Raw genomic sequence first — 12,320 nt, 5'->3', positions numbered from 1 at the left:
AGGAATGACCAAATGTACTGTGGTATAACAACTCAATGGAAAACTATACAGCTATGCAAAATGATGAATAGGAAACTAGCAATATTGAAAATGTTTATGATAAGAAATACAAAAATTTTGATTACAACTTTATATAGTGCTAAGATACTGGGGAGTAACTTGTCTTTTTGTTTTCTTTCTTTATAACCCTTGATCCTTCCCTACATAGGGAGCTAGCATGAGGCAACCATGCTCTCTGGGAGTTATAACTCTGGGATTAGAAAACAGACATCAGATTCCTCTCTTTTAAGCTCAGTTGCACATTCAAGACAGAAAATATTTGGAATAATATGCAGACTAAATAAAAATTATCCAAGCATAGGAGGGAAGAAAAAGTCATTTTACAGATGAGAGAAATAAAACTTAGAGAGGCCCAATATTAATCTGTTAGTAAGGAGAGGAGCCAGGATGTGAACCCAGGTCTGCCTGACTCCAGGAATCTGTGCTCTGATCCATGAGTACCTGAGCAAAATTACCACTGCCTGAAGGTCGTGGAATGGTAGATGCAGAAGGACTGGGAGACAGGTTGGTCTCTGATGAGGCCCCATGTGAAAAGATGTCAGGTTCTCTAAAACATGAGGTCAGAACTGGATGAGGGCCTGATTACCTCAAATAGGCACTGATTTCAAGATACAGCCCAGGGTACCCTGGGAAGAGTTCTCACTTGTCCACCCTAGCTTTCACTCACACCAGCCTGCTGTCCATTATGTCAAAATATGATTGTTTCATGATGCTTTGCGATTTTTTTCAGTCTACAGCAGGGACAGATTTGTATCAACCCCACCATGCTACTTATTCAGACCACGTGTGCTAGATAACTTGCCTTTTCCTGAGGAGTTCCTAGAGTGTAGGGCAGCATAATATAGCTAAGTAGGCTTTTGTCAAGCACACAGTTTGCTTGTGTTTGGCAAGGCCCAGGCCTGCCTGATTCAGCCAGTAAAGATCCAAGGAGCCAGTTTGGGGACTTCCATGGTGGTCCAGTGGTTAAGATTCCGCCCGTCCAATGCAGAGGTGAGGGTTCAATCCCTGGTTGGGGAATTAAGATCCCACATGCCACGAAAAACAAAAAACAAAAAACCAAGGAGCCAGTTTAGCCTCAGACAGTTTATTACTTACATGTATAACAAAGGGAAGAATGCATCAAGGTGCCAGTGGTCCTTGTCCCATGTATGAAAAAGGACACTACTGAAGCAAAAGAAGGGGCCAGGTGACTGCAATGTACGTTCTGGGATAACTGGCTTCTGAGGAGCCAGTTCTAGGCTGCAGCCAGTTCTAGGTTTTTATATTCTCAGCTCTATTCTGATGGGGGTGGGGTAGAAAGCCCACACCTCATCAGAACCTGGGAGGGCTCTGAGAGAACCCTCCTGGCTCTCCCAGGGGAGAACCCCAGGGGAGATTGCCTCAAGGTCTTCATAAGACTGTTCCTTTCCAGTTCTGGAAAGATCACAAAGCATTCTGCTACAACTCAGATAACCGTTGGTTCCAGCCTTTGCCTAGGAGGTCTATGTGGATACATGCAAGGTGGCCAGGGTGCGTGATGGAGCTGTTCCCCCTACAGATTTCTCAGGGTTAGAGGCGTTTTAACCCTGCCATAGAAAGAGAAAATAACACTGAAAACAAAGAAATCTGAATTCAAATCTAGTTCAGTCTGTCATTAGACATATGACTTCAGTACATCCTTTACCTCTCTGGAGCTTGTTTTTTTTTCTTTTTTTTTCTTTTTTTTGGTGTTTTGTTTTCCCCTGAGGTTTGCTGTTAATCTCTCTCTTTTTTTTTAATTTTTATTTTTTATTGCAGTATAGTTGATTAACAATGTGTTCATTTCAGGTGTACAGCAAAGTGATTCAGTTATCCATATACGTTTCGATTCTTTTTCAAATTCTTTTCCTATTTAGGTTATTACAGAGTATTGAGCAGAGTTCCCTGTGCTATACAGTAGGTTCTATTGGAGCTTGTTTTTTGAAATCCATAAAATTACATATTTTTTCTTTGCTTTTGGGGAGGTCTTTTTCCTCTTATTCAAATATAAACTGCACAAAGTCAGGGATTTTGCCTACTTTATTCACTGTTGTAGCACCAGTGCTTGGAACAGTGACAGGCACATGGCAGAGATTCAGTAAACATTTGGATGAATGAAATGAAGTGCAAGATGTTTCATTGTATTTTGTTAGCATATGCATCTGCATTCAAAGCCTTAAAACGTACTTTCGGGTGTTTGTTTTTGTTTGGGGTTTTTTTGGGGTTTTTTTTTTTGCACAAATTTCATAGAGGAATCCCAGTGAAAACATGACTGTACTTTTAGAGGAACTCAACTAAAAAAAAAAAAAAAAGCCTGAGCAAAGACTCATTTAACCTCAGAGTGAATAATTGCATACTGAGGAGTAGAACATGGCACTCAGATGGAACTTTTATTACAATAAAGCCTAATTACACACACCTCTGACAAATGGGTCCTTGTAATAATATAAAATAGGGAAGGCCCAGCTTGTCCACTGTTTTGTTCTACACCTTCCACTTTCCCAGTCATCTCCCAAGGCTCCCCTTTTCTCTTTCTCTCAGCCAATGTATGGTGTAGAATAGGAAATAAATTACGCGTCAAGAGACCTGCCTCTGGTCCTAATAATAGCAAACCATTCACTTCCCTGCCCTAGGTCCCAGTTCCTTCATCTTTATGTGTTTGTATGACACATGTGGTTTTCCTTAAGTGCAATTAAGTGACGTTATTACATCTTTTTCACAGATAAAGAAACCATGGCTCAAAGAGACTGACCTGCTGAAGGTCATTAATTAGTACTAGAGCCAAGCTTTCTGATTCCAAGTTCAGGTTTCTTTCCACCATAACAATGAGACACCCAGAAAATCCCCAAGGTCCTGGTCCTTCCCTCTCCATGTCATCTCCATGAAGGGGCAGGGATTTTTGCCTGGCTTGCTCCGTGTTCTAATCTCAGTGTCTACAGCTCTGCCTGGCACATAGGAGGCACTCAATATATATTTGTCGAAGGAAAAAAATAGATGACTACGTACGTGCCACAGTTCGTCCTGTGATTTCCAGCAAGTTACTGCCCCTTTCTGGATTTCTTCTCTGTCCCCCACCCCCGCCCAGTTTCCTTCCCGCGCCTCGTTCGCTCCTCCGGCCACTAGACGGCACTGTCGTAAGGGAACCCCGCCGAGCAGAGAGCGGCGCTCTTCTTGGCTCCGTTGCGCCTTCCCCCGTTGAAGGGCAGCGCGCAAGAAACCGGAAGTGCTGGAGCCGCCGCCGCCGCCGCCTTTAAGTGCCGCGTTCACCGCTTCGGTTACAGCCGGCGCCGTAGCCAAGGAGGCCGCTGCCCCCGGGTCGGGAGTGGAGGCCGCGCGGCATGAAGCGGCGCAGGCCCGGTCCTTAGCGCGCGTCAGGACGGTCCGGGCGGGGCCGGGGGGGGAAGGTGCAGTATCCGCCCCCTCTCCTTCCCCTTCGCCCGCGAGGCCTGCGCCCCAGCCCACTCGGGCCTCTCCGCCTCACGGAGGAACCGCCCGGCGCATTCTCCCGGTTAGCCCGCTCTGCGGTTTACCCGGCGCGCCGCCCTGCGCGGGCCATAGCCGGTGGCGGGGCCCCACTTGCCGGAAGAGGAAACCCAGGCTCTCAGATTCCGAGTCAGCCAACGTTCACTGGGCGCCCCCTGAGCGCTGGGTGCTGGCCTCCGGACTTCCACGTCCGTTATCTTAATTGAGCCTTGCTGGGGTTGGGAGCCGGGTATTGTCCGGGCTTACAGATGAGAAACGGAAGCCCACAGAGGCGAAGGGATTTGCCTAAAGTCCGACTGTGGCAGATCGCATTCGGACTGAGATTTTCTGGTTTCCCAGCTCGTGTTCTTTCTACTGCCCCACTTTAGGTCGATTCCCTCGTTTACTGTCCCCTTCTCATTCTGTTTCACCTACCTGGCACAGGATAGGTGCTTTTCTTTCCCTTTTTTTTTTTTCAAACCTCTCCCCTCACACATTTTTTCTTCTAAGACTTGGCATTCCCCCAGTCCCCCTTCTTAATATTCTCTGCTACACCTCTTCTCTTCTTCCGCATTCTAGCTTTCAAGATCTTTGCCCACTTTGTGATAATGAACCTCTCAACTAGCTGACGAGTGAAATAGCTAGGTTTCAACAAGGCTTGGGGTGTTTAAGTGGACAAACTGGCGCCTGGATTAAAAATTAAGGAATGACATTTGAGTGGGTCCAAATTCAAGAGTCCTGAGGCTATTTTCTAACCCTACATGCTCTTCTCTGAATGAAGGGCCTAGTGAATGGGGAGGTGTCTTGACATCGTAGTCCGTTGTTGCTGTGTTAGCACAACTTTTTTTCCCTCCATTTGCCACTGAGCCACATCTCTCTCCATCACCTATCTGGGCTCCGAGAGCCCAGAATTAAAACCGATAACAAAGTGACAGGTATAATCACAGACCCTGCTTTTCTTCTTTTACTAAGCCAGAATTTCAACAAACTTAACACTTCCGTTTCTAGAGAAGTTACCTAGTTCAGTTATTTTCAGAGTATATGTGGAAAGGAAATGAGCAAAAATGGAATGCACTGAAAACGGGTAGTACATTCTTTATCTTGTGAAAATCTTGATGTTAACTGGAAGTTAGTTCTCTCCGCAAAAATGACTCTAGTTCTTAGTAGTTATTCTATTGAGTCTGTTCTGTCTCCAGTCAGCTAAATATGTATTCTGTAAAATAATACAAATTGGTTATTATATAAAAGGCAGAAGAACAGGACCAGGCACATAGAAATAAATTTTATTATTAATCATCTGTCATTTTTGAAGATTTGCAGTAGCCACTGAGTAACCTCACATCTGTATGCCTTTTATACTTTTAAATGTTCTTCCATAATTTACCTTTTAATGTGTATCTGGATGTCAGGATTTACACTACCGTTTGGATATTCTTTGGAGTAAATTGGGCTGTACATTGCTGAAATAAAATCAGTTTATAATTTTCATAATTAAAGTGCAGATACAAAGTAATTCAGGCATTGTATATTATATCAAAAAGGATATGCATCAGTTTCAAGTACTATTTGAGACTTTAGGTTTAATCTTTTGGGGCACATATGATCCATTTTAATAATGATCAACAGCTTTATATCTTATTTCATTATCCTGGTGAGCAGGATTGGATGGTGAGAAAAGGAAAGACTTCTGTGAGAAGAGAGCAGGATGAGCAGAGGGATCTATGCTTGAAGTTGAGTCACTTCAAAAAGATCTCTTTGAATGTGGAAGAGATCTGAACAGATGAAAATACAATCAGGTAGGCACCAGGGAAGGGCCTTAAGTGAAGAGGTAGGTGGGGCAGTGAAATATAGGCACTGTGCTAAGAACATGTACTGACCTATTTTCTAATTTTTGCAATTAGAAAACTCGGGTCACATATTTTGAGAATGTATTTGTATGTAAGGTGTTACGGAAATCTGGAAATTAAATCAGTTAGTTACACATTTGTGTAAATTACTAAAATTATGTAATATCAGGTCTAGCCTAGGAAATGCAGGATATACATTGACCATAAAATACAGAATAGTGTCATTTGAACTGTAAAGTGTGTGTGTGTGTGTGTGTGTGTGTGTGTGTGTGTGTGTGTGAAATAGAGAAATAGTCCAGGGACCTAGTACAATTTAGGAATACCAGATAGTTTTGCTTAAGTGCAAGGTAATGGCAACTTTTATGTAAGAGACATGTCAAAATAATGACTCAAGAAGCTGGGCAGTAAGCTTGGGAAGTCTGTCTGAGCATCCCTGTTCCATCCCCAAGCTCTATTGTTTCAAGCAGTGGTTTGGAGATGAAGTTCCAAGTTTAACGAAGGGGAGTTGAGAAGAATGAGCCCAGTTTGTATATCTCCTTGTCTCACCTGTCCCTTACTCTGTTAGGAATCAAACTAGATCCATTGACAAATTTGATAGAAAACGACCTCCACCAGCTTTTAGATGGGCAAACAACCACTGCTGTCATGTACTGCTACTTAATATCAATATGCTGAATACCAGTTGAGCTAAATGACTTTTTCTCTGTCGAGCTGTTTGGATTTTAATCATTGGAGGTAAATGCCCACTTGTAATAATATTACAAGTTGTATACTATAGAATTCTCCAGTAGATTTTCTGGCTGCTCTTGCTACTGTTATATTGAAAACGGTAGTGTAGTTCACTGTAGCCTGAAAAAAGACAATATCGTGGCCGTGGCCTCACAGTTCTGTTCCTTTCGAATGCCATACAGCACACCAGCACACCTGATGGACTAATTCACAACCCATACCTGCTAATGACTTTTTCTCTGTGGTTGGTAGTTTTTACCATGAACTCCTGTTAACCTGTGAAATTAAGGTTTAAAAAAGACATCATGTTAAATATACAGCCATGTATTGATTTTTGTTGTAGAAGTAGTTAATAATTATGTGAATTGGTTACACAAATGCAATCTAGTTTATCTCCTAAGTCCACGTTTCGGACATTTATTAGTTCAAAAAGAGGAGGTTGCCCCAGAATTTTTGTTTATGTTGCTCCTTTTTGGTAGCGTTATGAATAATGCCTGTCAGAATATCATACAGTGGCTTATGATAACACTTCTTGTTATTTTCTCTGATACTTTGCACCTGTTACATTTAAATATTGAAATAGATAAAGGAAAAAATTATCCTCTTCTGGATTTGTAAAATGAAAGAAACATCATTAGTAGATAAAATCTTAATACTGTTTTGGGGTTGAAGTGGTAAATTGGGTTTGGACTTTTATCAAAATATTGATATTACGAACATTAAATGTTTTGTGCATAAACTACAACTAAAGCCACTTTTTTCTCATTTAATCATAGAATTTTTATAATCTGTAGTAATAGTCACATAAATTCCTTATAGTATAGAGTTACACAGGGGATCATCAGATAGTGATGTCTAGGCAAGAGCAAAAGACAAAGAAAAAATGTACCAGCCAGTTAGGTCTTTTGTTGTTTGGAGTCTCATTTAAAAGGAAACAGTATTTATATTATCTTGGGTAAGCTCCCTAGAAAGGTTATTAGAAGTACATTGTTTGCCACAATTTTATAACTGTTCTAATTGGTCGTGATTATTTCTGTTCTCTGAAGAAGTCCACGTTTATCAAATGAGTTACTTTTTTTAAGTGCAAAAACACTTAACTCCCTTGGCACATTTAGCTTCACTATTGACATACTCTTTGAAGGAACATAGCAGCCAACTGGCATATGGCCCGTTTCCTTCCAGTGTGGGAAAGAAAAAGGAATTTTGGCAAGAGATACTTAAGGAGAGCCTTTTATAAAAGTTCCCCAAGAGATTTATAGTCAACTGTGCAATAGACATGACCTCAATTTTTTTTAATCTCATTTTTGAAGAAAAGGGGGAGCTATTGCTTTTCTTACAAAGTTTAATTGCAACTGTACTGAAAAGCATTTTTTCCCCTTTTTGTGGGGGTTGGGGGGCCCTATCAGACTGTCATTCTGATTAATATAAGAGAAGGCAGACCTGTGAACTTCATGTGCCTTATTTTTCTAGGAAAATGCAACATGGCAGCAGCGATGGAAACAGAACAGCTTGGTGTTGAGATCTTTGAAACTGCAGAGTGTGAGGAGAATATTGAATCACAGGATCGGCCTAAATTGGAGCCGTTTTATGTTGAGCGATATTCCTGGAGTCAGCTTAAAAAGCTGCTTGCTGATACCAGAAAATATCATGGCTACATGATGGCTAAGGCACCACATGATTTTATGTTTGTGAAGAGGAATGATCCAGATGGGCCTCATTCGGACAGGATCTATTACCTTGGTGAGTATGAAGTCATAGTTTCTGAAAGGAAATGCTTTCTTAATTCAAACAGGCTAGATGCAATTGGCACTCAAATTTTGGTGAATAAATAAGTGAATGAATCAGTGATGGTTCCACCAAAGGAAAAAAAAAATAATTAAAAGAACTTCAGTTTTGGTGCTGTTTTCATTTTCTTTTGTCCCATTAACTTGATTTTTATTTGCACATAACAAATCATGAATTGATCATGATCTTACTTTCAAAGTAAAGATGCTAGATATTACTTCTTCCTAAAGCTAGTTCAAAATGCCTTTCCTTAGGAATGGTCAGATTAGGAACACAAATAATAAAAACAGTAGTTTGTTCCCACTCTCAACAGCTACTGCTTTCATTTTTTTAAACCAAGGCTGGTTTTGGTCTCTTATTCCTGAGCCCATTCACTCCAGGTTTAAGGTCTGTCTTCATTAAATGCACGATACCACTGATTGACTTTTTTGTTCCTTTGTTTGTTTATGCACCGTAAATGCTTTACTAAGATGTTGTGGTAAAAGGAATAGGTAGTAAATCCTGAGCAACTATCATGCTTAGGCACAGATTAGTTATTGACTAACCTAGCACATATATAGACAAAGGGCAGTGGATAAAGAGCTAGTCTTGGAATCAGAAGCCTAAGCTCTGGTATCTGCTCTTTGCTGACTTGTTTACCCTGTGGGTCTCAGTTTCCTCATCTATCAAATGAGGGTAATGTCTATCTCATGGGATTGTCTTAAGTATTAAACATTTTACATGAAAATATTTCCAACTTAAACCAATATTAAGAAACACAATACTGTTCTTGTACAGCCAAACCAAGTTTTATTGTACTATGGCTAGTTTGAGGAAGGAAACTAAAAAGGGAAAGAAAAAAAATTTGTAGACCCCATTCCCATCCCCCAAGCAGCTGTCTTCATTACAGTATTATTATTATTTTTTACAGTATTATTTTTTAGGATTGGAAATAATACTTGTAAATTATAGTATGCTGCCTAGCATTCACCAACTGGTAATTATTATTTGTATTAGCTTAAGTCCTAAAAGCCTATTCATTAATTGTTGCTCATTGAACACATTTATTGAGAGATGATGCTAAAATATTTAGGTAAGTCATCTGTGTAGGAAATATATATATATCTTTCTCAAGAAACATATGCTGTGGTTTTTTTCGGAGGCAGAAAGTCAGACTTTCCTCAGATTGGAGAAGCAATATAAGAAAAGCCCATCCATACTTGCTAAATCAGGCAGCTTGGTTGGAAGAGAGTTTGGGCACAATTAGGGGAGGAACCCTTATATTTAGTATAATAGTTAAAAATTATAGCCATACCATCCATAATTCTTAACTATAAACAAATGTCTCACAAAAATGTTTATGAATTAACCATTAAAACTGCTTAAAGAAAGGGATTTCACTCCCAGTACAATAGTTGAAATGGAATCACAAGCCCATAAGTTTTGGAGTTTCCTTCCTGTAGTCACACTATTTTATTTTCCTAACCCAGAGCCTGAAGGGAATGAATGGTTGTTAGAATAAGGAAGAAAGGATGTGCGAGATGGGAACACTGGAGGAACTGAGGCCTGAGTTGAGTCCCACAGCTAGGGGTTGGGTGGGAAAGGAAGGGCTGAATAGCCAGAGATGTGTTTGAGGGCCGACCTGCTAATGTGCCTTTGTTTATTAAGTTTTTAAAAATAGGTTTTCTCCCGTCCTCCAAAGCTGTTTGACAATTTTTTTTTAAAGAGATGTTCTCTGCATGAGTCCACATTAGTAATTGTAGATTCATTTTTTTTTAAGCAACTCCAGAGTATTCCATTATATAATTGTGCCATCTTTTACTTAACCAGGCCTCTAATAATGGGCATTTAGGTTTTTCTATTTTGGTATTAACAAAAAATGAGGGAGCAGATATCACTGTATTAGATCATTTTTGTACATGTGTGAATTTACTTAATAGGACTAATTCCAAAGAGTGGAATTATTGGGACAAAAGGTGTACAGATTCTGAATTTGTATTGATATTGCCAAATTGCCCCTCCATTGAGATTATAGAGTTTACATCCCTGCCAGCATTGTCTCAGAGTATTTCTCTACACCTGTACCAATAGTGAGTAATAAAACTTCTTTTTATCTTTCCCAGTCTGATTGGTGAACAGCAGTTCCTCACTGTAATTTTTTTTTAATTATTATTGTTTTTTTAATTGACATATTAGTTTCATGTGTACAACATAATGATCCGATATTTATATACATAGTGAAATGATCACTGCAGTAAGTCTGGTTAACATCTGTCACCATACATAGTTATAGTTAAAAAATTTTCTTGTGATGAGAACGTTTAAGATTTATTCTCTTAGCAACTTTCAAATATGCAATATAGTATTGCTGTACATTATATCCCCATATTTCATTGTAGTTTTAATTTTATTATGAGTGAGGTTGAGCATGCTTTCCCATATTTACAAGGCATTTGTATTTCTTTTTCTGTGACTGATCTGTTTGTAATCATTGTCTATTTTTTATTGGGTTGTGGGTGCTTTTCTTATTGACATAAAGCACTTTTTTGTACAAGAAGGGAATTAACCCACTGTAGTAATTTTCCCTGAGATTTAATGTCTTTTGCCTTTAGTGCCTTTTGCCCTTCTGTAGAAATCTGTGATTTTTATTTTTTGGTAGTTAAATTTTTACTTTTTATGTAGTTTTGCATCACATCTAGAAAGGTTTTCTCAGCTCCAAATTATATTTTTTGAAATCTTTATTTACTTTGGACTTCGTTTTGTTCCATTGATCTGTCTGTCAAATCAAGTGCCAATGTCACACTGCTGTTACTATTATTTTTATCGTAACTTTGGATGTTTTACTATTTTATAGTACTAGTCACCCTTCATCACTCTTTTTCATACTTTTCTTGATTATTTTTGTTTGCTTGTCTTTCTGTGAGAGCTTAAAATTAGATTAGAGCTCCTTTCTCCCAATCCTATTTATACTGTTTTAAGATTACATTATATTTATAGATGAAGTTAGGAAAATGGACAATCTTTGTAAAATATTGAGCTTTTCAAGAAAGTTGTATGCCATTTCATTTGCTCAAGTCTTTTATATCCATCTGAATATTAATATTTTTCCATGTAAATCTGTTGTTTCAGAAGTTTTAATATAGTTCAGACACCAATAAATAGCAGTGTGTCAACAGGAAAGAAACAATGGGAAAAGGTCATTTTGTGTTTAACCAGAACTGGTGTGTGTGTACATAGAATGTGTTGGAAATTTTTATTGGTCAAGGTTGAAGCCAAGGAAGACATTATGGAACAAGGAGCAGTTTTAAGAGGAGCATTTGAAGTGATTGTGGATGGCTCTCATTTGAGGGTAGATGAGAACCAGCTTTTTCATATTTGCAGGTTGAAAGCTCTTAGAAGGAAAAGGCTTAAGGAGGATATGATCATATTTTGTAAGATTATGAATGGTATGGATAAGTGACTGCAGTCTTAAGAATTATGTAACAAAGTAACTCTGGAATGTACAAAATAGATCTAAGGCAAAACTAAGTGCTGAAGTAAGTATCAGCTGATACCTGACTTTTTTACTCCAAAAGGCAACAAACTAAGAAAGGTTTAAGAAAAGTTTAGGATAATAAAAGGATAAAGGAATCTGTGGGTATTTGGAGAGTCATCCCCCACCTTTGCAAGGGTTAGCATGGAAGTTACCATGCCCTTCCACAGACTGCCTTCTCTGCAATTATCAGAAACACAAGGCTAAAGATTTGTTCCACTAGAGAGAGTTTCTGTTCTTCCTGTGTGATTTATTTTCTCTTTCCTTCACTCTCCCCTAGCTTTTTTTGGAAGTGATACCTTCTAGCACCTTTTAGAGTAGAAGGACTTTGTTTTACTTTGAGTTTTCTTTGGTTCCCCTCTTCATAACCATGTTGTATTTCTATTACTTCTCTTTGGTATGTAGTTTATTCTACACTGCTGTGATCTTCCCATTCAGTTATTGTATGATTTCACAGAATAGATCTGTCTTCTACTTAGTGTAGACCTCTTTCTTTCACAATTCTCGAATAAAGGATGAAGAGACTTTTAACAAATCAGATATCAGATTCTGTGTTGTTTTAATATGAATGTACTTTCATTTGAAACTTATTAGTGATTATAATGGTAGAACATTTATAGTGAAGAAAAACTCAAATTGTTAGACCTATGTATATTTCTAAGTAAATACTTTAAATGATTCATAAAAAGAAGAAGCTTGGTAGTCTGAAGTTGTCACAAAGTACCCCCATTTGGAATCTAATGAGTCTGTTGCCAACTTGTAAGACACTAACAATTAAAAAAAAAACAAAACTAAAAGTGACACTTATCCTTACATCATCTTATACACTTTTATGTTTGTTTTGAGAGGGACTAAAATTTGAATATCAAAAGGAAACCTGAGGGCTTCCCTGGTGGCGCAGTGCTTGAGAGTCCGCCTGCCGATGCAGG

At 38.9% G+C, this 12,320-nt stretch overlaps 1 protein-coding gene across 6 annotated transcripts in view; it reads left to right on the top strand.

Annotated features, from left to right (window-relative positions):
• The first annotated feature begins 3,278 nt into the window (after window positions 1-3,278).
• DPP8 (dipeptidyl peptidase 8) overlaps window positions 3,279-12,320 on the top strand; it is a 54,593-nt gene continuing 45,551 nt past the window's right edge. Inside the window, exons 1-3 of one of the 6 annotated variants that reach the window (XM_007448110.1) lie at window positions 3,279-3,461; window positions 5,179-5,315; window positions 7,566-7,835. In XM_007448110.1, the coding sequence (XP_007448172.1) occupies window positions 5,279-5,315; window positions 7,566-7,835 (307 nt within the window). In that variant the 5' untranslated portion in view covers window positions 3,279-3,461; window positions 5,179-5,278. Of the gene's footprint in view, window positions 3,566-3,662; window positions 3,729-5,178; window positions 5,316-7,565; window positions 7,836-12,320 lie in introns of those variants that run through there. The other 5 variants (XM_007448113.1, XM_007448109.1, XM_007448112.1 and 2 more) reach the window with 5 other exon arrangements.

The sequence above is a fragment of the Lipotes vexillifer genome, unplaced genomic scaffold, assembly GCF_000442215.2.
Source record: "Lipotes vexillifer unplaced genomic scaffold, Lipotes_vexillifer_v1.1 scaffold713, whole genome shotgun sequence".
In the NCBI taxonomy this organism is placed as follows: domain Eukaryota; kingdom Metazoa; phylum Chordata; class Mammalia; order Artiodactyla; family Lipotidae; genus Lipotes; species Lipotes vexillifer.
Note: the sequence above shows the minus strand (reverse complement) of the source record. Positions and strands in the feature narration are given on the sequence as shown.